Source organism: Prorops nasuta, unplaced genomic scaffold, assembly GCF_024137725.1.
Source record: "Prorops nasuta isolate Cenicafe-Biocafe unplaced genomic scaffold, Cenicafe_Pnas_1.2 PNAS00018, whole genome shotgun sequence".
Classification (NCBI taxonomy): domain Eukaryota; kingdom Metazoa; phylum Arthropoda; class Insecta; order Hymenoptera; family Bethylidae; genus Prorops; species Prorops nasuta.
The window spans coordinates 717,351-739,573 of NW_027116815.1; the positions used below are offsets into that span (position 1 = coordinate 717,351).

The following is a 22,223-nucleotide window of genomic DNA, read 5'->3' on the forward strand; positions in this document are numbered from 1 at the left end:
TCTGTCACACAACGACCATCATTGCACAAAACTGTACCTAATTATACTGATAGTAAACGGAAATAAATAAAGAAAGAGAGAAAGAGAGAGAGAGAGAAAGAAAATGGAAAAACCGGTAATCGTCAATAAGTCTGTACCTACTTGCGCGTGAGATGCGCTGCCGAATATAATTGCTACTAAAAAATTTGTGGATTAGATAGACAATTCGTTTGATCGAGACTTATTGGTAGATCGTAATTCGTAATCGTGGACTAGTTGTAATTCCTTAATTCGTAATGGCGTTTATCGAAACTGATATAGGGATACGATAAGGAAATTGTTAAATTCGTTAATTATTCGCCTGATCCAGAACTCTCGTGGACATTTTTATTTTTAACGTTATAATGGACTAGCTAGATCATTTCTTTAACTCATTTTTCGACCGCAACGATCAATGACCATAAAATTACTCAATGGGATCAGTCGAATAATAACGAAAATAAGCTTTACGTCTTTGATGCTTTTAAGATTTTAACCTGGATTAGCTAGAAAGTACATTCGCCGTCTTTAGGATTCAGCTACTTCGAAGTTGTCCAATGTTTCGTGTGTCTTTCAATGTTTCGTAATGTTTCTTTCTCCTTAATTACAATAATATGGAACGCGATGACATTTTCTGTAATCGCGTGAGATTTTTTACTCTCTAATGAAATATCTGTTAACAAGAATCGAATTGTGCTTAGTTCTAATACTTCTGAGTACTCTCGATTTTTAGCCGATCTTCGAAGCAGCTGGCACGCGCAAATCAATTTTGCACGATTTTTTAGCAATTATCTGTCCCCATCACGCGGCTTCGCCTCAAAAACGACCAATCAGCCGTGTAGATTTTAGAAGTCATTGGCAAAACGGTTATAAAACGATTTACTCAAACCTGTATTTATTTGTTACTCGAAAGCTATAACTTGCTCAATGAACGAAAATACAGTGAAAGAAACAATATTCCCATTTATTAAACTAAAGTATATTTATTCATTTACCCAATAACGGCGTTTTCGTAATTATGTAATTTAATTGGATTGTTGAGGCGAGTTGCTGACAGTTCCGAACCCCTTGATGATCTTGGAGGTTAAAAATATTGTGCAAGACTGCCAACTCCTGATTTCGGGATGTTGACTAATTTCGCGATAAGGGACATTAATTTATAGGTCTGTTTTCTTCGCTGCACTGCCGAATTGGTGTAATTTAGTTGAAATAAGACAAATATGTCTCAAATACGTTCTCTCCCAAGTTAACTTATTGAACTAGTGTGCGCTGGTGCAGCAGTGTAGCGAAAACAACGATCTTATATCGACGTGAACGACTGTAAACTCGAAATTGACGTATGTGTTTATGCAACTCTGAAATTAATATATCTGCGACAAACAGTGAATAAAAAATTTATGTTTATAACTTATTAATAAAAATTGTTCATTCGAGGAATCATCACGATCGATCGTAGAGAGCTAATGGCGTAATTTTTGCCATTTTAGGCGGTATCCGTCGCAAATCTAATTATTTCGCGGTACTACAAATTATTATACTCTGTCCGAATTAATTCTATCTTCTTTTTTAATATTTAATTAAACTTCATGTTCCAATTGATTCTGATGAATTTCGTGAGAAACCGAGATTCGCGTGCGATTTGCGCTTAGAGTGCTTAGTATTAGGCCATTTGTATCGCGGAGGGATCACACAATATATTAGCGATACCATTTGAGTTAATACCAAATGAGTCTTGGAAGACTTTGGCCCGCGCGTGGCCAGCAATAGCCAGTAACGTTTAATTTTCTGTGTATGCTTATATATGATAAAAGTTAACAAATGTGTTTTACTCAAAAGTGTCCTTCCTATGTAAACTTACTTGTTTGCCCCATAAATGATAAATAAATGGTATCTTTCATGTTCACAAAATCACCTTGTTTTATTCTCCTCTTTCACTCACATATCTTCCTTTTCTGGACATCTATTGCACAAACGAGATATGTTAGAATAACTTTTATTCTCATTCGTCGTATATACATATGTATATATAATTAAATATAGAAATAAGTTTGGTTTGTTCGCCAATAAACTTAACATTATAAGAAACTTTAAATATATATATTTACAGGAACTTCAAAAGTATCGCATTTTCTTTCATCTTTCTTACCCTTCCAACAAACATGATAATCAACAAATGGAATTCAATCTTATTTCACAACTTAATTAGTTAACAAAAATTGTATAAAAAAAGTTCTCGAGCATAGTATAATTTAAATACTTCTTAAGAATAGGAATAAGATGGACTTATAGATTATAGTTTTGCGTTACTTATCCGAATAATTTTGTCTTTTAATAGTTTCTAGATGCATAAATTCTTCATTGGTTCGTTTAACCTCACACAAGAGAATGTTCCAGCTTTTTAATGCTAGAGGTCAGTCGTGCATTTTCAACGTAAAGGTCCTTAACAATTATATCAGCTCTTATTAGCTTATCAGCCTGCAATCAAAAGAACAGGAAGTTAATCATTTAAAATAACTACTTAAAATACTGTGGTTTTTGTACATTTTTTCGGCAATTCTTTTAAACAAACCATTAAAACACATTACAGTGAAACTTATATAATATTATTAATATTTAAAGATTGTTCATGAATTTTTTTAATGCAAAATAAGGGAAAGAATCCTCAGTAGTGCGTTCGTTTCAGTAACGTCTATGTAAAAGAGGAAGGTACTCATAATAACTCAAAATTTTTCACAATCGATTTTACTGTTATTCGCACACATCTTCTGTAAAAGTCTACTTTTTATATGAACCAGAATAATTATGATATCTGATGTAGAATATTTTTTTCGTTGACTTAAGGTGTCCATACAATTTTCGCGATTAATACATTAAGTTAACATGTTGAGCGCCACGCTAATTTTTAAAGAAGTCCCCGTCAGGCCACTCGCGCCGCTTAGAAGCGCTAAAATTGTAAGGCCAATGTTTCTTATCGCAGTAGAAGATAGTTTACGTTTAGAACATGATCCCTATAGGCATACATTTGACACGTTACGCGCCAAGACTGTTTTGTTTTATTTACGGTTTGGCCCGCTAAGTAAAATTTTATCGAAATGGATTCGTGGCCAGTGTTCCTAATGTTACACGCTGTCAGTCAGCGGTAGTTGACGTGGCCTTAACGGAAAATCTAGTATCAGATACCGATGGCTAATGTGGCGCTCAGCGTGTTAATGAAGAAAAAAACTATTTAAGATATCTTGATAAATCAATTCATATGAAAAAAAGGCTTGTAGAGAACATGTGTGAAATAACAGCGAAATCGATTGAAAGCTTAAAATATCAAGGGTATGTTCCTTGTTTACATAGACGTAACTAGAAAGCTATATTAAAGATTCTATCTTTTATTTTGCATTAAAAAAAAAATACTATACAATTTTTAAATATTAATAAATATTATATAGAGGTTCACATGTAATGCATTTAAAGGATTCCTTGAAAAAGATTTCTAAAAAACCGTCCAAAAACACAGTATTCAAAGTAGAACACCCTACATTTTAAATCCAATTAGATAATAAAAACTTTATACAGGAGAATATTAACCTGTATCGCACTTTCTTGAGCCATCAGTTGAATCTTGTCCTGGGCACCACGAAGAAGGAACTGAAGCTCGGAAATTTGAACCTTGTGCTGCGTCCACGTTTCTGAAGAGGATGAATTATTTATCAATGATTGTAATAAACATGTTTTATTATAATAGAGTTTAAACTTACGGTGTAGGGCTTGTTGAAAATCGTACTGTTGCTTGATGAAAAATTCCAAAAGAACCCGATACTTCTGTTCTTGAGAATGAAGCTGCATATTGAGTTCTTGGACCACATTGATGTCGACATGACAAACGGCACCTTGAATATCGACGGATTTCAAATATTTGCTGGATCCTTTTTTCTTCTTCAGCCTTATGACCTCCTGAAGGAGCTTGTGGTTCTCTTTAAGCAGGAATATATGAATGGGGTCATCTGGTTTGCTCTTGCCAGGGCAACTGGTGTCCATGCATTCCTGCTTGGCACAGAATGGACACTGGGACGTCTGGGACACCGGGGTACTGAATGAACGAATGGATGAATTAAATGAACTATCTTTCACAGAAGAAGAAGGAGTCCCACTGTCGGAGTGAGAGGTTACTGATTGATAGAAATGATTTTTCAGCTTGAACTGTTCAAGCTGATAAGGCTCTTCCACGTCCATCTTCTTCGCTGATGGACTCTTGGAATGATCAAGCTCGTCAGACCCATCCTGACTGGACTTTCCTATATCTAACTTACTTAAAGAATTGTTTATTGAAAAATTAAATCTATCTTGACTCTTACTGGGCACTTGATTATTAGAAGCTGGCAATCTTTGAATAGCACTTGATTCTATACTGTTTTTGCATGGGCTGCTTCGAACAAATTCCACTTCTGGAACCTGCACAGAGATATCAACATAAACAACTTCGTTGATCTGGAGCCTCTGTCGTAATTCCTTGATTTCCTCATCTCGTGCAGTTATTTCTCTATGCAAAGTTTCCTTCCATTTCTCATACTCCTCTTCAAGATCTAAATACTGTTGTTCAAGGCTAAATTTTTCTTCAATAGGTGAAAGGTGACCATCATTTAAAGGCTTTTCAGGCTGGCTGATCAGTTCCTCGTATTCTGCCATTTTAATTATAAGTTCTGCTAATTTGTCATCACTGACTTTCTGTTCTTGCTCAAAAAGCTGACGCTCCTCTTCAAGCTTATGTGCCCAGTACTCTTCGCAGGCTTCATACTCCACGGTCAACATATCCAAACTCTTTTCAAGCTCAGAACATCTCTCCATCAGCTGTTGCTTTTCATCCTGATCACTCTTTTTATTTTCAAAGTCGTTTTTCAGTGGTGGATAATCTCTGAGACTAATATATTCAGATTTCTCGTCGGATACATTATCGTTTGAAGCCTTGCAATTCTTCTCTTTTTTATTCTTAACTCTCTCTTCCGTAAAGTCTTCTTTGCGCGGTGGGTAATCTCTCAAACTCGTTACTTTATCTTTGAAATTTGGATCAGAGGAGTCCTCAGTCTCTTCAGGATCAATTACTTCCTTGAAAGGATATTTTTTATTTACATTATTGAAATTATCATCAGTGTTTTGGATAACGCCGTCGTTCTCTATGACTAGATTGCTGGATTTTATAAGGTTGGAACTGATAGAATTCTCTAATTCACTGGCAAGACTATTCGCAATTGTTTCTGTTCTCACCAAACTCCTACTAGCACTAATCTCTAAATTATAAATTAGAGATTGTAATTTGTTAGCCAATATATTATTCTCCAGTGAATGATTGGACAATAAATTCTTGATTTCTACAACAATTGATTTTTTAAAATTTGCAAGGCATTCATCCAACTCAATGAGGTTCTTATCTTTATTGGAAGTCACGCTTCCTTCCAGTTCGGATAAAAAATTGAGTAATTTGTTTCTAAGGTCTGTATCAGTATATTGAAGGTTCCTCAGATCTGATAGGATTTTTATAGGACTGAATGGCAGTGGTAACTCATCTTCCAAATCCTCAGGTGCAGATTCATGCTTAAATATTTTTCTGATACTCGGATCTTCGTCAACCAGACACCTTTTACCAGATAAATTGGAATTCAAGCTTTCATCCGATTGAATACTCCTGATTGGAGAATTCATAAAAATATCCAATTTACCTTTCACCTCCATGCTAGACTTTGTCAGATCCTTTAATTCCATCATTAATTCATCGTTATGATCCCGCAACAAAGAATTTTCAGATTGCAGTTGTTTTATCCTATCAACTAAGCCGATTACCTGTTCCTGTTTTCCCCGCTCTGCTTTCTGTACTTCGTCGTGTTCAGCAGCTAATGATTTTATTTCCACTAGTAACTCCTCATTTGTCAGTTTGAGCTTCTTATTCTTTTCACGAAGACTCTGGTTCTCTTCCTCCACATACCCATTTTCCAATATTATATTAGCCAGTTCAGCTTTAGCACTGTGGAGCTCTTGTTGAAGGTTTTGAAGCTGGCTCTGTTGGGCTGCTAAATTAGACGTATTTACCTCCCTTTCAGTGGCCAACTCTTCCGATAATTCTTTTACGGCATCAGTGTATCTTTGTTCAGCTTGCTTCAGATTCTGTGAGATCACTTCTTGATTTGCATGACAATCATCCAGCTCTTGTGCTAATGCATTTGCTCTGTCATTGGCTTTTGCAATGTTCAAACGCAGATTATCTCGCTCTGCTTGCAAGCAAGCACTTAAATTGTCAAGTTGTTCTTGGTACAAAACTGCACCTGCTCTGAACAAAATCTGTGCTACATTTTGATCAGGACCACATATACTTTTTAACTCATCACACAGAATAGTCATTAAATCAGCCAAATTAATGCTCGTACTGTTTATCCCAAGATCAGAAAGCAGTGATTCGGCACGAGGAATTCCAGCTATCTTCCACTTTTCTATAATGGCACTCCTTTCGGCAACTCCAAGATGCTGCATTTCTATTATTTCTGAGGTATTTTGTTCAGCTTCCTTCAACCAGTTTTTGTAATGCTCCCCGCCCCATTCTAAAGTTACAGGACCTTCAGAGTTTCTATGTGATTGAAATATTACAGAAAATTCATCAAAATTTATCAAGCCATCCTCGTTCTCGTCCAATCGATCAAACAACTGATGCAAGATCTGATCTGAAAGAGTTAGAATTCCCAAATAATCTGATACTACTTGCATGACTGTTGCACTAGAATTCTTGGTAGGACTTATATTGAGTATTTTCCGGAAATCACTATTATATCTATCTACAGGTTTCTTCCCTTTATGGCTTTGGAGATTCGAGTGGTTAGTATAATTCTGCTGCACTTTGGAATGACTATTCTCTTGTAGAGATTCTGTGGTAACTTGTTTACTAGCTTCGCACACAGATTCCTCGTTGGAACCCAGTAATGTTAAAAGACCATTGCGAAACTTGTGGTAAGAAATAAGTTTTTCATCAGATACATTATTAAATATACAAGATTTCAATTCTTCTAAACGAGTTTCTAAGTTTAGCTTCTCACACAAGGAGGAAAGATCAGCTTCTGTTAATTGACTGTAGCCTTCTTGTAAGCAGCTTTGAAAAACAGCCAGTAATTGCTGTTCATACGGCCCATTATAATCATCCATTGCATTTTCTCACACTTCTATTGCTTTTTTATAAACTCCTGATTTAGTAAATATTCCTGAAAAAATATTTTTTTTCAAAATTTTAAGATAATTATTTTTAAACAAATTGTATGATTTTAAGCTTAAAGTAACATAAAAACTAACATGAAGTTAGTGCAAGTTACTTTGCAGGAATTAAAAATGATTTAAGAGTTATGACAAAATTCGATACATAAATGGAGTAACTGTCAACTATAAGTGTTAATTAGAGCAAGGTTTCTTACCCCTCGTATTTAAATATTATTGCGAACCTCAGGAGCTTACTGACGAAAGTGTGAGATAATGACTGCCCAGTAAGAAGGTCGTTGATTTTCATAAACATGAATCAAATTTACAAATAATATACAAAACATAAAGGGTTAGGCCCAAACAATAAAGGGATCCTGCCAGCCTTCTCAAAACGAAAACATTGGATAGACTGGTCAATGAAGTTTAATTTTAATATAAAAATTGGCTGCACTGTACTGGATACAAATGCGTCACCTCACCTTCTTTCAGTGTACTAATAATCCTAAATTCAGATAAACTCTACAGATAATTTTTTATCGACCAATAATAATACCCACAGTCGATAAGTACTGAAATTTACTTTATCAACAAACATTCTACTATTCACCCTGCAGATAACTTGTTATCGATCAATAGTCTATAGCACTGAAACTTACTTTATCAACAAACAATATTTGTTTTACAATTAACAAAATAATAAATTTTATAGAAAATTCATTTATTTAAAAAAAATTCATGTTTTATTTAAAAAATAATGAATAGATATTATTCCATTATCTCAGTTTGCTTCTTTACAGTATCCTTATTTTTTGGTTCTTTCTTAATTTTGAACTTTGGTTTCTCCATAAACATATTTTTATTCATCTGCGGAGGGCGCCTTTTGACATACTAAAAGCAGACATAATGCAATTACTTTTATTACTTCGATTGTAAAGTGCATCTTACCGATCGTAGAAGGATTTTTTTGCTTTTCTCTTTTAAAGCCAGGCCCTTTTCCCATGCATTTCGTTCCTTCCACCACATTCTTTGGTACTCGTTGGCCAAAAGATAACTCATTGGTGCACATCTTTCTCTAATCGAGAGTAAAGATCGGTATGAAAGATGACTAAACCTAACAGAGTTGAAAACTTACTTTTCGTAGGAAGGAACGAAAGCTTTAGTTTTGGTGTACTTCGAAGCAATGAGGTTATCTGCTCGCTTTAGAGAAACAGCCGGAGTCCATGCTTTTATTTGAATGTGCAAAAGTCCTTGCATGTAGCCGAAACAAAGCTAAAACCACGCCTAGCTCACGAAATCTCCCAGACGAATTTGATAGGTTATATCCCCCCCGGCTAGCGAAAGCTATAACCGTACTGGCCGTACTGCTGTATCGTTGTTGTGAAACCGTGAAAGTCCTAGCGTTTATTATAAACAAAGAAAAAAATGGAAACGATAGGATCGAACTTCGCTACTATCAACGCTTGCAACACAATAGTAAAAAAAAAAGAGGAAAAAGTCGGTAGTCTACAGTGATGACGTAAAAATAATCGCAACTTCGATGACTTTTGCAGCCACCAACATAATTATGAATGGGAAAATTTCTCCATAAATGTTGTTTTTGGTAAAGCGTTTACTGTTAATGAATAAATTGCTGCCCACGGGTAGTAATTTTTTAAACCGAAAGCTGCACAGATTTATATATCTTATTTAATGATTGTTTAAAGACGAATAGGTTTTGTTGAAAACAATATACGGTATTTTCTTTGTGAAGGGGGAATTGTCTACCGGGTCTTCTCTCGGAATGCAATAATTGTATTTAATAAGCAATTATGTTTGTAGCAGTAACAGTAGATCCAATCTGGCCGATCTATTTGCCACGGATCGCAACTAAGTCGCATTCTTCTTTTGAGCTAATCGCTCCGGCTCTCTCTTTCTCCTCTTCCGGACCATTCTCACTTTATGCCTAGTATGGTTTTTCTGAAGAAAAAAAAAAATACCTTCTAGAGGCGCTTTCCTTCTCACCTTTCCCGCAGCAGTCACGGGTCCAAACTGTAATTTAGAGATCTCAGATTAATTTAGATAATCTTGTCAGTTAAAAAAAATGGAACGCACCCACATTAATTACATCTCCCGCCAATTTAGTCATCGGAGCATGGACCAAACATAACCTTAAACCTGGATTTACGTTTTGTTTTGTTTTAACGAGATTTATTAGCAAGAAATATCATTACGTTTATGCGTTCTCCCAGCAACAATGACCGAGGTTTAACGAGGTTTTAAGGAGATGAAAGCTGAGGTTAGGTTAAACGCTATTCCAGTTGAATATTCGAGTCAGGTGGTCGTTGCCATTAACGCGCGGGCATACATGCCCAAGAGCGAAGGTAGAAAACGCGAGAGGACTGTCAAACTGTTTGTGCTACCGTGCAAACATAACCCGAAGAATCGCCTGGGAGAAACGAATAACGGGCGGAAATGAAATCAGCGATCCCGAGGAGTGCATAAAATTATATCGAGTGTGGTTGATGAAGTAGATGGACGTTTTCAGGATGTATCCAGAAGCTATATGAAAAATAGGGTTGCCCTCTGACTGGCTGATAATGGTGTTTATCTGGAAAGTAGCTGGTACTTTGTAAGCATCCCCCCTAGTAATTTTATTGCTACCAACATCCATTAGCATAAACGTTGATCAGACGCTGCAAATCCCTTGGAAAATGAACTACCGTTCACTGATATATAGCTCCTGGTTACGGTGGCTTTGCATAACAGGTTATACATATCCAGCGTGCGTGTACAATTCCGGTGATTTCTCGGAATGTACTGAGATTTCGAGACACTTGCCTCTGGGTAAGAAAGGATGTCTGGTGTAGGAACTATGCAACTTTTTTTACTTACTGCAAGTTTCCAATCCTTCCGGCACAACGCATCCCAGCCCTATCCGAATGATCAATTTTACGCGTTAGGAGAAATCGTAAAATTGGTTTGATATATTCAATCGTAATATGTAGAAATGTTGAGGTGGTCTGGGAAGAAAAAATTTTCGGTTTGAGATTTGAAATTTACATAACAGGATTTCTATACTTAATATAATAATACCGAAGCGTGCTGGACCCAACCGCGGGCTGCTTGCGACCGCAAAGTCATTTTGCGATTAAAATTCTCAGTATAAGTAAATGTCAACCGCACGGGACACCGGTGGAAAGGAAATAAGGAGATTCCGGATTGGTTTTTTGTGCCAATTAGTTCATTAACGAAAGAACCAATGGTTGAACGAAGAAACCAATATGAGTGGTCGAGATGCGAGAGACAGGTTGAGCGTTTACTGACTCTCAATATGTGTATCTCTCTCTCCCCTTCTCTGTCCCTTTCTTCACTCTCATCTTGGAACTCGCAACGCAAAAGACATAAGAGGACTGATCTGGAGTGAAAGCGACATCACCATACGACACTTCGTTTCTTGGTTGACCGCCTTATCAGGAGAGTGATAATTAACGAATTCGACTTCTCACTTGCCATCCCTCCAGGTACACGAAAAGGTCCAATATTTTTTCTGCAAAAAAAAACGAAGATTCAACGAACTTTTTAATTAATCCAATCTCAGCGCTCTTCACTTACAAATTCTTTTACGCAATTAATCGCTCAACCTACAAACCTCTTTCTGCCAAATTCGATTCAAATGTTTACAAATTTAAAACAAATACAATTTCTTTCTCGAATCTTGCAAGTGTATTTACCAAGTTTCTTTTTTCTTGTTAGATTTTTCTATTAGAGCTCTAGGTACATGATTTTGGTCAAAACGTTGCAGACAAAACTAATATAAATGTGGTAGGTGCGAATTACGAGGGTCGAAACGAGACTCAGCAAGCAATCGCGGACTCTGTACTCTTTATGGAGCAAGTCAGACCACACGTGGTTACTGTTAATCCATTAGCACAAGGAGCAAAGTTTTCCAGACTAATTATCAGGTAAATATGATTTTAAGCGGTTACAGTTTTACCCAGATTTACTCCAAGCGATACACGGAAACCCGAATAAACCTTGTTAAACTCGGTTAAACCACTGCTCATCGAGGATCGGATATTGAAAGAAATAATTATGCCGCTTTTCTGGTAACGTTAGGGATCGACTAATGGTCGCTAAGTTGACTGAACCCATCAAAGTCCGGTTTTCGAAATTACCGAGGTTCAGCACCGATTGGGTTAGCGTGTGAAGGTCGTACAGATAGAATCCACGAATATAATATCAAATAAGAGAAGCCAGGCTAATCGTAATAACGGCACGGACCATTCATCTTATCTCAATAGTGGTAATCTCTAACAGCTAATAATTCCAACGTCAGAACCTTACAGATCCACTTCGTAATGATCCATCATCGCACTGGCGGATTTCGTGCATATTCCAATCACAGAATTAAATTCTAATCTACGTCGCAGTTTTATAGCTTAGTATTCAAATACATTATTAGAGCGATCCTAATCATTTCTATTTACATATTGACTTGTCTTGATCGATCTAAAGAAAGAAATTCAAATAAAAAAGACCACACGCCAGAAACTGAGATACCAAAGAGGTCGGCAACCCAAAAATTTCGCATATAATTTAGAAGCTGTACAGCTAAAACACAGGCATTCGAATAACGGTGTCCCAAGGCATTAGAGAATTTATTATTTATTCGGAGGCAATAAACTTGCTTAAGAAAAATTCCTACACGACGAAAGGTGACTGGTGCCATTTTGGGATATAGCTCAGAGGAGCACTGGAGGCTGAACGAGAATGAAACAAGGAGGAAAAGAGAGAATAAGAATCTGACTAATCGAGATTAGTCTATCTGACAATGGGGATATCAGGTACCATCTTGGGCACGTATGGGTGAGGGTGGGGGAAGGTAGGGTACTGGGAGGAGTTCCCTTTCCTTCTTGTCTTCTGCAGGCCGAGAAAGACTGCAAGGAGCCGAGGTTGGCTGTGCTCACCTGAGCCTTTCAGGTGGTAGTCGCTCTGCTGAGTCGCTCAGCGACGGGTTTCTTTAACAGCCACACCGCGCTAAGCCCCTTTTTTCACTGTATCAAAGATTCACCATAATATATCTCTAATCCAAAACACTCGAATCCTCCATCGTTGATCAATCCTTTCAATCTCATCTTCACTCGTCTTCACTACTCCTTTTCTAGCAGCAACCTCCAGTGATCAAGTGTAATGAAAAAACTGCAATATTTAAAATTGCAGTATACACAACAAATCGTATTCCTCTGGTATCGATTACTGGATATCGCTTGTTGAATCTTGGATATCACTTCCTGATCTTGACCACCATTCATATCATCCAGATATCATTCGATCTTGGCTATTAATATCGCTCGGACAGACTATACCAGCCTTGACCATTTATCCCAGATATTTCCTTTGCACACGAATTTTTATCAAAGTTAATTTATCAATCATTATCGACTGTCATCTAAATCCAATCAAACTAACCTGTGATCGCGCTTTGAAACGCTCTCCGTTGTTTTTGAATAGATCATTTTGGGACAGTAGGTGATCTTGATAAAAACTTCTTTATTAGACTCCGGAAACTTAACTGGTTACGGTCGTAGGAGTAAAGAAAAAAAAACTCGACCATTCCAGCTGGGAGTGACAGAGCAAAATGCTTGGATTTTGAAGGAGCAAAAAACAATTTAAGGATCCTTCTGAAGAAAGTGAGTTGGTTCTTGCAATCGACAATGGTGATGAGTGGTCGATAAACGTGGATCTGTCAACGGGTAAAAGTGATTTACCGGTCCGTCTGAAAATCCCCCAGGGGCCGATCGCATTTGTCATGCGTGACATTTGCCACGCGAAGGCGCAAATTCAACCTGAAAAATAAACCAATTTTAATATTCGGTTCTTCTCTCACTCAGCTTATGCGCACTAAGGCTATCTTGACCATCGTTCACATCCTAGATAACATCAGACTTTTCTACCAGTTTTCCCGCGCAAATGTGCGAAGAGATATCCAACGAAGACTGAAGAATTTTCAAGAGGTCTACGAGTGTTTAATGAGCCACGAAAGCGATCTACCCGATAGCCTTCGCGAATAAGAAAGCACCTACCTGTGCAGGAGAGATACTCGAGTTTTTCACTCTATAAACGGAGCCACGTGTCGATTGCTTGGCCTGCTCGAAACTATCGATTACACCGGCAGTTTCACAGCTAAAACGGTTTGGCCATAAAATCCTGACTAGGTAATTAAAGACAAACACTTTGTCTTTGTGCCTTTCTACTATACCATTAACACTTAACGAATGAATGGCAGTGTTTGCTTGAACGTGGTGGTGGAAATTCCTTGGTTAATCATTATACAGACACTTTTGGATTGCTGTGGGTGAACAATACGAACATGAACGAGTAGTGTGAACAATTTAGAGTTTTTATGACAAAGTGATTTTCACCTGGCAAGAAGATGATGGGCGAAGTGATTCGTGTTTCTGGTCGAGCACCAGACGTTGGGGAATTTTTGAGGGAAGCCATGGTATCCCAAAGGTTCACCGACGTTGCATTGTGCTGTCCTGGAGGTCGAAAATTCCTCGCACACCGCCTGGTCCTTTCAGCCGCCAGTCCTTACTTGCAGGTTCGTACAATCTCGTATCGTAACTCTCCGGAGCCTTCTGTAATTCAACAGAAATTCCTTAGCAGTAAAAGTAATCGGTTCACCTCGATAAAATCAAACCCCTTGCATCGATTACAAGATTAATTCGTTGGCATAATTCATGTAATTAAGTTCTCGCTCGTTAAGCAATATGTTATCCGAGTAAACGACAGGAAACGTTTACGTATACCCATTGGTTTCTAAATTTTCATATAAATGTAGCTCATGGAAAATGTTTTTATTTCTCTCCAGCTTTATTTTTTCTCCTCGACTCTCAAGGAGATTTTTCTCACTGGATTATTTTCGCGGCTCTTCTAACGAGGTACCGTTTGCCCCGAGAGGAAAGCAAAATATTTTTCTTAGCGCGCGATGAACCGGGGTTTGCGGCTAACTTTCTCTCAATTCCCAAATGCATTTCGGTGGGATATAACGAATATCGTCATTCTTGTTGAAGTGGCTCAATCAAGCTACACCATTTGCACTGTAATTTCTCGACATTAACATAGGTACATACAGTGCCCCCCCCCCCCCTATCGCTCTTCTAATACTTGCTTATTCATTGGCCAATAATATCATTATTAGCTTTCTTGATGGCTGAGATGCTTTATGATATAAGCTATTCATAACTATCAGTCGAGGAAGTAGCGTGAAATATCTCTGTGTAGTTAGTTTCTTGTATGGTACAATAATGTGATAAAGACAAATTAAACTTTTACATCCTTCGTCATCACTATATATTTCCACACATAAAGCTGAGGAAACTACCGAATAAATCACCCGCTCCAAGGAAAAATGAATTTTCCAAGGAAAAAATCAGGCTGCAGAAACAAAACGATGAAGGGTTGATGCTCCAGGCTTCACGGTCGTATTTATAATTTGATGACGTCGATCAGGAGTGCCTAGAAAAAATGGCAGATCCAAATAAATGGCTGGCAGAGATTGGAGACCATAAAAGCTTACGATGATGGGCGCGAAACTTCGCGAGGCTTACTTACACCAGATAAGAGAACATCGTCGAAGAAACCGATGCTTATCTCCGTGGTTGCTCGTCTAGCGATCTCGCTCAGCTTTTTCCTCTCAGCGATTGGCCGCGGAAGAAATTTGTAGCCTGGAGAATTATAGGAGCCTCGCCATTTCTGATTCCCTATCGAGGTTTTTTACCTTAACCCCGATTGTTAATAGTGCATTAAGGGAGCCATCCATTTTTATTTTCATTCAGGAACACTGCATCGAAGCGCATGCTCAGTTGTGTGCCAATGGATGCGATGCGTGATAGGCCAATTGTCTTGCGCGACATAATTCTAACCTACGAAAAAAAAACAAGTCAGGCGAAATAGCGATAATTAAATGTTAACTTCTCTTTTACCTCCTTTTTTCCCTAATTAGGAAATACCACCTTATTGGTTCGATTTCGATCGAAACTGAACGTTCTTCCAGGATCCTGTTTGGGGTTAGGAATTTTCATTTTGACGATTTTGGGATTGCAAGCCGCACGACGAGAATCTTTTGCGACCCTAGTGAGTCAAGTGGCATAAAATGGCTGCGTGCAAGTATTTTAATAGCCATGAACCGCTATCTGTTGATCAAACGCGCGGTTTACCGTGGATCACCTAACACACGTTGAATTTTACGCATAGGGCCACAGCTTTTACTTTTTACGAGAGCTACCTTCGAGATGGTTTAAGGAACTTGCCTAACCTTAAAAATTGCCGCGCTTGAATTTTTTTCGTTTCAAGAAGCAATTTACGCGCCGAAATTTTACTTCGAGTAAACTTATCAAGCGCCATTTTCAAGATGGCGTGGGCGTAGCTGTATTACACGTAGCGTGGGCACGAAAATCGTTGAAATAGCTGAGCCGTAAATGTCACACTCGAGAATGGCCCCGGGGAGACGAGATGCTCTAACGCTTGCATTAGCAATAACGCGATATGTGAGAAGAAAATGCTAAGGCCGCCGCGAGTGTAAATGCTTTACGAGTGACCCGATCCAAAGGCTCAACGTGCCTTCTCAAGAATCCTTTCAGCGGCCGTTAAAGATTCGAACGATTTAACCTCAAACGCGTGCCGTTTAATTTACACGACTTAATTACGCCAGTTTTACTTTCGAAATTCTTACCTGCCTTTCAACAGTTAGCTGGAAGAATGTTTCTTGAACACAATAATCCCCGGGGAGCGACTTGTGTCATCGATTAGCATTCGATTGCGCCAACGGATCAATTAATACCGGGACCCAAAGATGGCGGTGCTTAATGCGTTCCGTAAATAGAGTTCATTACCGGCTAAACGTGAACTTCGGAAAACTGGATCGATGTCTTCTGGCGAGAGGGTTTCGAAATTCATTAGGAGAAAAAGTGACGCATATACGCGATCTTTTCAGGATTTGCAAGTTGGCGTTACCTTAAGTATAACGAAGTGTTTTAGAAAGGACCGAAAATCCTAACGTAACGCCTTCCCGGAAAGCAAAGCTTGCCAGCAAGCTTACCACCAACATTTCGCAAGGGGAGCAAAAACTTTACTGCCTACCCAATAGCATGAAAATTTGTTAAGCCATTTCACGCTTACCGATTATTCTTTCTTGGATGAAACAAAAAAACGATTGCTAATTATCCAAGTTTCATGTACTGATGCAAATTGTAGCATCGGCGTGGGGAGATTAAATTTTAAATTGTATTTACCAAGTTTCGTTCGATCATTTGGACGGGGAGAAAAGGAGAGAGAACAGACGAACAATTGCGAAGCGCATAGAAATGAGGTTAGGAAAAGTCAGTATGTATTCTTTCGCAAGCTTTCTCATCGAAGATTCGAAATAGCATTTGCATTGTGGTTCTCCATTGTATGGCCGAACGTAAATCACGTGGCACATCCTCTGAAATGGAATGAGCTACGTTACGGAATACCAGGAAGAGTTCGTGAAAATAAAATAACAGTGTGCTTTTAAAATCGCATTTTTACCAAAATATATTCCGAAGACGGTATTTTTTCAATGGTGTACGATTATTTTCAATCAATATGACTCTGAGGTATTTGAAAGAGAGGTAAGAACTTTAACCTGAAGTGGAGAATAATAAGTAGCCAAAAATACCGATCTGTTTACAAATTCAATGAGTGACTTTCTCATTGTGCCCGGAAACCACTGTTTCTAATCCATGGAATTCGCTGAATCGGCGTTAGAAAAAAGTCAACAAGCGCATAGCTGAAACTCTATACAGAGACGTCGGGTAAGGCCTATTATGGCTACCTAAGTAGAAACAGCCTCAAAGTTTACGAATTGGACGAGGAGATCTACGCGGGAGAGACGGTAGTCTTCAGCTTTTTCCTTTTTGTCCAAGCGACACTCGTCATGGGACACCATCGATTAGACTCGGGCTATTAGCACACCGTGACAGACATTTTTCAATGTTGCCGGCTTTCTACTTTGTACACGCGCCGTCAGAACGACCACGATATACACGGATGGATTATCTTCTGTATTAGAAACTCATTACGAACGTCAGGCTTGATTTATAATGCTCAAAAATTGCTCGCTTCACGTCCGAAACATCGCAGTGACCTTAATAAATCCAACGTTATTCTTCCTTTTATAATAGAGCCGAATTAAGCTATCCATTAAAATACTAAAAGAAAATATTTCCTATATAAAAAAACTTGGCTCGATAACAAAAAATTCTTTTAAGAAAAATAATTTCTCGAGCGAATTACTTCTGATTGTTATTCTTCTCTTACCATCATCAACTTATTTTTCATTCATAATTTAATCTGACAGCAAACTTTTAACCTTTCTATACTTCGCATGGTTATTTTCCACTGGTCAATAGAGAAGTGAATAAAGATGTAATCGTCGTGCATTCGACGGAGAGTTGTAATAAAGCATCGGGAATGAAGTGTGTAAGTGGCCGCAAATCACGTGCTGGATAATCGAATGGGTTTTATTGGAATGGAAGAAGTCGTATTGACTAAGCATAGATCGGGTTGATTCCCGTTTAGAAAATAACGTATGTACCAAACCAAATAAGTTTCATTTTTTCTGTAATATACAGTATTTGCTTGAAACTTTAGATAAGAAGTTACCTAGCGCCCCTAGCGGCAGAATTATGGACCATTCAAGCCCGTGACTAACCTGATCAGGACCTAACACCTCAATAGCAATATATTCCCAAGCATCGTTAGGTTAGAACATCGAACATATCCACACATTCAATGAGCATACTGAGGATGTCATGCACATCGTATGCTATCAAAGGTTATTTAGCATCAAACCGGACGTTTTTGAGAAACACGATGAAAATCCCATTTGAATCGATCCGGATAAATTATGGGAGATGTGGTAAGCGACAAAAGCGTCTTTACAAACCAATCGTGAGTAGTCCAGCAATATCTACCAGCAATCAATGCGGACATCTGAATCTCCCTTCAGACTTCCGCGAGATCGACTGACTTTCTTAAACTTCTTCGTCTCCCCCTATCTTTCTCTTGCTGTATCTCATTAATTTTTTCTCCAATCGCGTTCAACTTCCAGCTGGCTTTTCCATCTGTTTTCTTGTTTTTCGAGGTTATGCGGACCAGCTTCAGGCCAGGAACAAAAATCCAAGTGGGGGACATGAATGATTCAACGAATTCATCGAATTGACGATAGGTCGAGGTGTCGCCAAGATTCTCGTATTTCGATTAAAGGCTCGTAAAGCACATCGATGTGGACGTTTGAATCCGAGCCGCCATTTGCCTTTCGATGCAATTTACATTTTTTTCTCAACCATCGCAAACGAGGACAGGGTACTTGGCGTAATAGACGCAATGTTCCCTTAATGGAACTTAACGGGAACCTGTCGATATCGATAACTCTTCATGCTCCTCTTCGTGTTTATCGACGTCCGCTATTGTGCATCCGTATCTCATTGTAAACTGGCCATAAAACTACAAAAAAACAATCGGGAAGGAAGGCTCCCGATCCGTGGATAACGCAGTTTATTCAAAGTAGCTGACATGCATTTTTTTTTTCTCTAATCCCCACCACGCTTCTTTTCTCCAGACGTTGATGAATCGATCTGATTTTCCATTCGGCGCATCTCGCAATCCAAGAGACGCTCGATATAATAAGATGCCATTACTGCTTCATTACCTCAGAGAACCGTGCAAGGAATTCAATCATCATATGGAAAATTATCGCTCGTATTTATTAGTGAACGAGGGAGAAAAATTCAGTGGATGAAAAAGCCAGTGGAAAAACTGAAACGAGGCCACAAAGTGGTAGGCTTTAAACTCGACCAATAACGAATTACGCTGTAACAATGTTGCTTGTGTTTTCATTGTGACTGATTTATACTTGTTTTTTCAGATTTTTTCATCGATGTCTTTAGCATCGACCGTGCTCGATTAGTGATTCAACTTGATCAGCGCAAGTAACGGTTCAATCCCGTTTGTTTTTACGTCAAAGCTAGATCGTCAATTTGCAAATATCGTCGGATGTTTCTTCTATTATTATGCAGCAGTGGCTCCCGAGCCTTGTAAATCTTTATCACAAAAGATTGTTCAATGGATCTCCTTCTTGGAGAATCAATTACTTTCTTGGAGCTGTAACTTGGTGGATTTTTTGTTGCTTCCTTCTGGATGTCTCGCATGGAAGATCATCCAGACTGAACTAGGCCAATTAGGAATGCTAAATAGCACCGACCCACGCACACGGTTTTTCTATTACTAGAACATTGGCAAGGATCCACTGAGCATAATTTTTCTCGTCAGCACAGTTCCAATTGGCGAAAATAAACTATTATCATCGTGCAACGTAGCTTCTCTGGTTTTGCATACGCTTTGGTAGCGGAATGCATTTTTATGAATTATCAATTAATGATACGATACACCAATTTCCGTGCTCTTAATTAATTACAGATAATTTCCTGCCTGTTCACAGATTCATTAAAGCGTGATGTTACCTTGCTATCCAAGGGAATTGAATTTTGAAGATTCATTAGAAATGTTAATGAAAAGTCACATCACTGAGTTAACGGATTTAATGATAAAGCTATGGTATAGCTTCTAAATTAGCATTTTTTGAAATAATTTAAATATATAACGAATTATAATAGTGCGTTTATTCAGCGGTTCAAACGAGCTTCGAGTGAAAGTTGGGGGAATCCAGGCTATCCATTGTCTTTAATTGTTGTGTAGTTTAGGTCTATGGTTGGAACGAGAAGTACAGTGGAAAAATAATAAAATCGAATAATTAAGACATAAAGTGGACGAGCGAAAATTTAATTACTTCGTATATAACAATTCAGAAGTAGAATAATGTGCTTAGAAGAGGAGTGGTTTCTTAGTTATGACTGATTAAATTTCTCCATAATTTGATCTGTCCAGATTGGAGTACACCAAACGTGTGTTACTGCATGTGATTCGCAAACATTGGAGAAATTGCTATCCCCATCGAGCACGTGGAACGATCTTAATGGAGAGAACACTCCCACTATCAGAGCTCTCTTATCGAGCTACATTTACATAGTGAACGACACTTTCGTGTCAGTCAGTTGATCAATCGAGCATAGAGAGATAACTACAAACACGTTTCATCCTATTTCATTTGCACATCCATGCTGGCTAACTGAACAGTTTATTAAATGGTTTATCGCTCAATATAACCTTATACTCCATTATTATTAACGACGTCCATAAATAAACACGCAAAACCTTGACAATTTTAACCTCGACCGTTACCATTAGAACTTTTTTTAAAACTGTTTTCATGGATATAAAATGACGTAGTTTAATCAATATACATTCGACTTGTGCGTTCTTCGATGAATCCAGAGACTTTGTAGATCTGTAATGTTTCTTTAAATTATTTGCAGGTTTTCAAGTAAATGAAGGAATAACCGATATTATCCTGTTAAAAACTGACGCAACATTCAATCGTATGGATACCGTCAAGAACGACCAACCAAGCATGACGTCAGAATTTTTTTCAGAGGAACTCTTGATGTAATGTCCCTCAGATTGATTTAGTAGCATATACAGTAAAAATAACAATATTTTCTCAGAAGGGTCACGTGTCCTTCCTTGACCCCTCGTCCTTCCAGACGTCACAGTACGTTCGCCACAGAACAAATTCTAATTAAATATACATTAAGAAGAAAAATCATTTGATTTAAATAACTTATTTAATTCAATCATCTCTTAAAACCAAGTACATATGGTATTTATCTGATATCACTAGAATACAGGATTGTTTAAACGGAAGAGTTTTTGATATGCTAATAAATTAATCCCAATATTATCCAATAGGAAAGAACCGGAAATTATTAGGTCTTGAAGAGGAGGTTAAACAAAAATCACGTTGGCTAATGGCGCGAGACGGACCAATCGCTGGCCCGCAAAGTATCACGACCTCTTGACTTATATATAGAACGCAAGATGAGAGGTTTGGACGTAGCCTCTCGAATCTATAAAGCGTGAAGAGTTCTATGGCACATCTCACGGATAAATTCCATCGTCGAGAAACATATGGTCCGCGAAACAAAGATTAATGAAAACTCCTGTACAATCGATAAATCGATGTAATCGTCCATGAATTCCCAGGTGTGCTTCTAGGAAAGGTACCATAACCTGTAATAGCTGATAAAAACAATGGTAAACGTCGATGAATCGGGAGAGGAACTGGAGTATCACAGGAACGTATATGAAACGTTCCACGAACGAAGTTGGATGACCGAGACATTGGCAAAAGCAATTAGCAATACTACTGGGTAGTACCTATAAATATTTCCTACGATAAAAACGTCAGCCAGAGTTGTAACTCTGATCTGAAGATCAATGGCTGAGAAAGTGGCTCGCAAAATGGTCAAACTTGTTACAAAAATGGAATAACAATACAATAGAATTTGAGAGATAAGCTGGCTAATGTTTGGAAGCGTTTGTATTGTTCCAAAGTTGAATTGTGAGGATTCCAGAGGCGTAGGATATAATGGAACCGTTGCGTACACGAAAAAGTGCAAAGTATTCGGACTATTTAATGCTCGATTCGAGAATAACAATCGTTTTGTTTGAAAAATTCATCGTTTTTCATTTGCGACACGGTAAAACGCTGCGCTTCTGAATTTACGCTGCTGGGTAACATCTGTATGCGATGTGAAAGACCCCTCGACGCTTTATCTTCCTACATGAATCCAACGTAAGATAAGTTTAATTCATCATCTTATATGTATTTCCCCCTAGCATTAAGATGATCGATTGCTCAAGGATAATTCTTCTCCGCTACGATCGATTCATAGAGAAACTAAATTGTTCTTCATATATTATATACCTTTCAGACCCCGTATATTCTCGAAATTTAACAAAAAGCTAAGGTATTGTTAAAGACAGAAAACGATATGCATAAATTATACCTTTATCGTTACATG

General features: G+C 38.0%; 1 protein-coding gene and 2 long non-coding RNA genes across 7 annotated transcripts; 1 reads left to right on the plus strand and 2 right to left on the minus strand.

Moving 5' to 3' along the window:
- Nucleotides 1-1,983: 1,983 nt before the first annotated feature.
- On the minus strand, nt 1,984-7,680 carry Bsg25D (blastoderm-specific gene 25D). 2 transcript variants are annotated; one of them, XM_066738494.1, is made up of 4 exons: nt 7,455-7,673; nt 3,768-7,247; nt 3,598-3,698; nt 1,984-2,493 (listed from the first exon to the last, which is right to left on the minus strand). In XM_066738494.1, the coding sequence occupies exons 2-4, from the start codon at nt 7,189-7,191 to the stop codon at nt 2,392-2,394; spliced, it is 3,627 nt and encodes a 1,208-aa protein (XP_066594591.1). In that variant the 5' UTR covers nt 7,192-7,247; nt 7,455-7,673; the 3' UTR covers nt 1,984-2,391. The 2 variants fall into 2 exon arrangements, with proteins under 2 accessions (XP_066594591.1, XP_066594592.1); XM_066738495.1 differs by lacking the exons at nt 1,984-2,493; nt 3,598-3,698 and having other exon boundaries at nt 3,802-4,099; nt 4,365-7,247; nt 7,455-7,680.
- A 674-nt stretch (nt 7,681-8,354) lies between these two features.
- LOC136780033 (uncharacterized) lies at nt 8,355-16,394 on the minus strand. Of its 4 annotated transcripts, XR_010823702.1 has the most exons (10): nt 15,204-16,394; nt 14,833-15,143; nt 14,603-14,736; nt 13,641-13,856; nt 13,302-13,567; nt 12,688-13,064; nt 12,186-12,613; nt 10,312-10,765; nt 10,111-10,238; nt 8,355-9,267 (listed from the first exon to the last, which is right to left on the minus strand). It is a non-coding gene; the product is annotated as an uncharacterized lncRNA (long non-coding RNA). The 4 variants fall into 4 exon arrangements; XR_010823703.1 differs by having other exon boundaries at nt 13,302-13,856; nt 15,953-16,394; XR_010823701.1 differs by having other exon boundaries at nt 13,302-13,856; nt 15,234-16,394.
- A 1,504-nt stretch (nt 16,395-17,898) lies between these two features.
- LOC136779998 (uncharacterized) lies at nt 17,899-20,749 on the plus strand. The gene is made up of 3 exons (XR_010823694.1): nt 17,899-18,160; nt 18,386-19,080; nt 19,169-20,749. It is a non-coding gene; the product is annotated as an uncharacterized lncRNA (long non-coding RNA).
- The last annotated feature ends 1,474 nt before the right edge of the window (nt 20,750-22,223 follow it).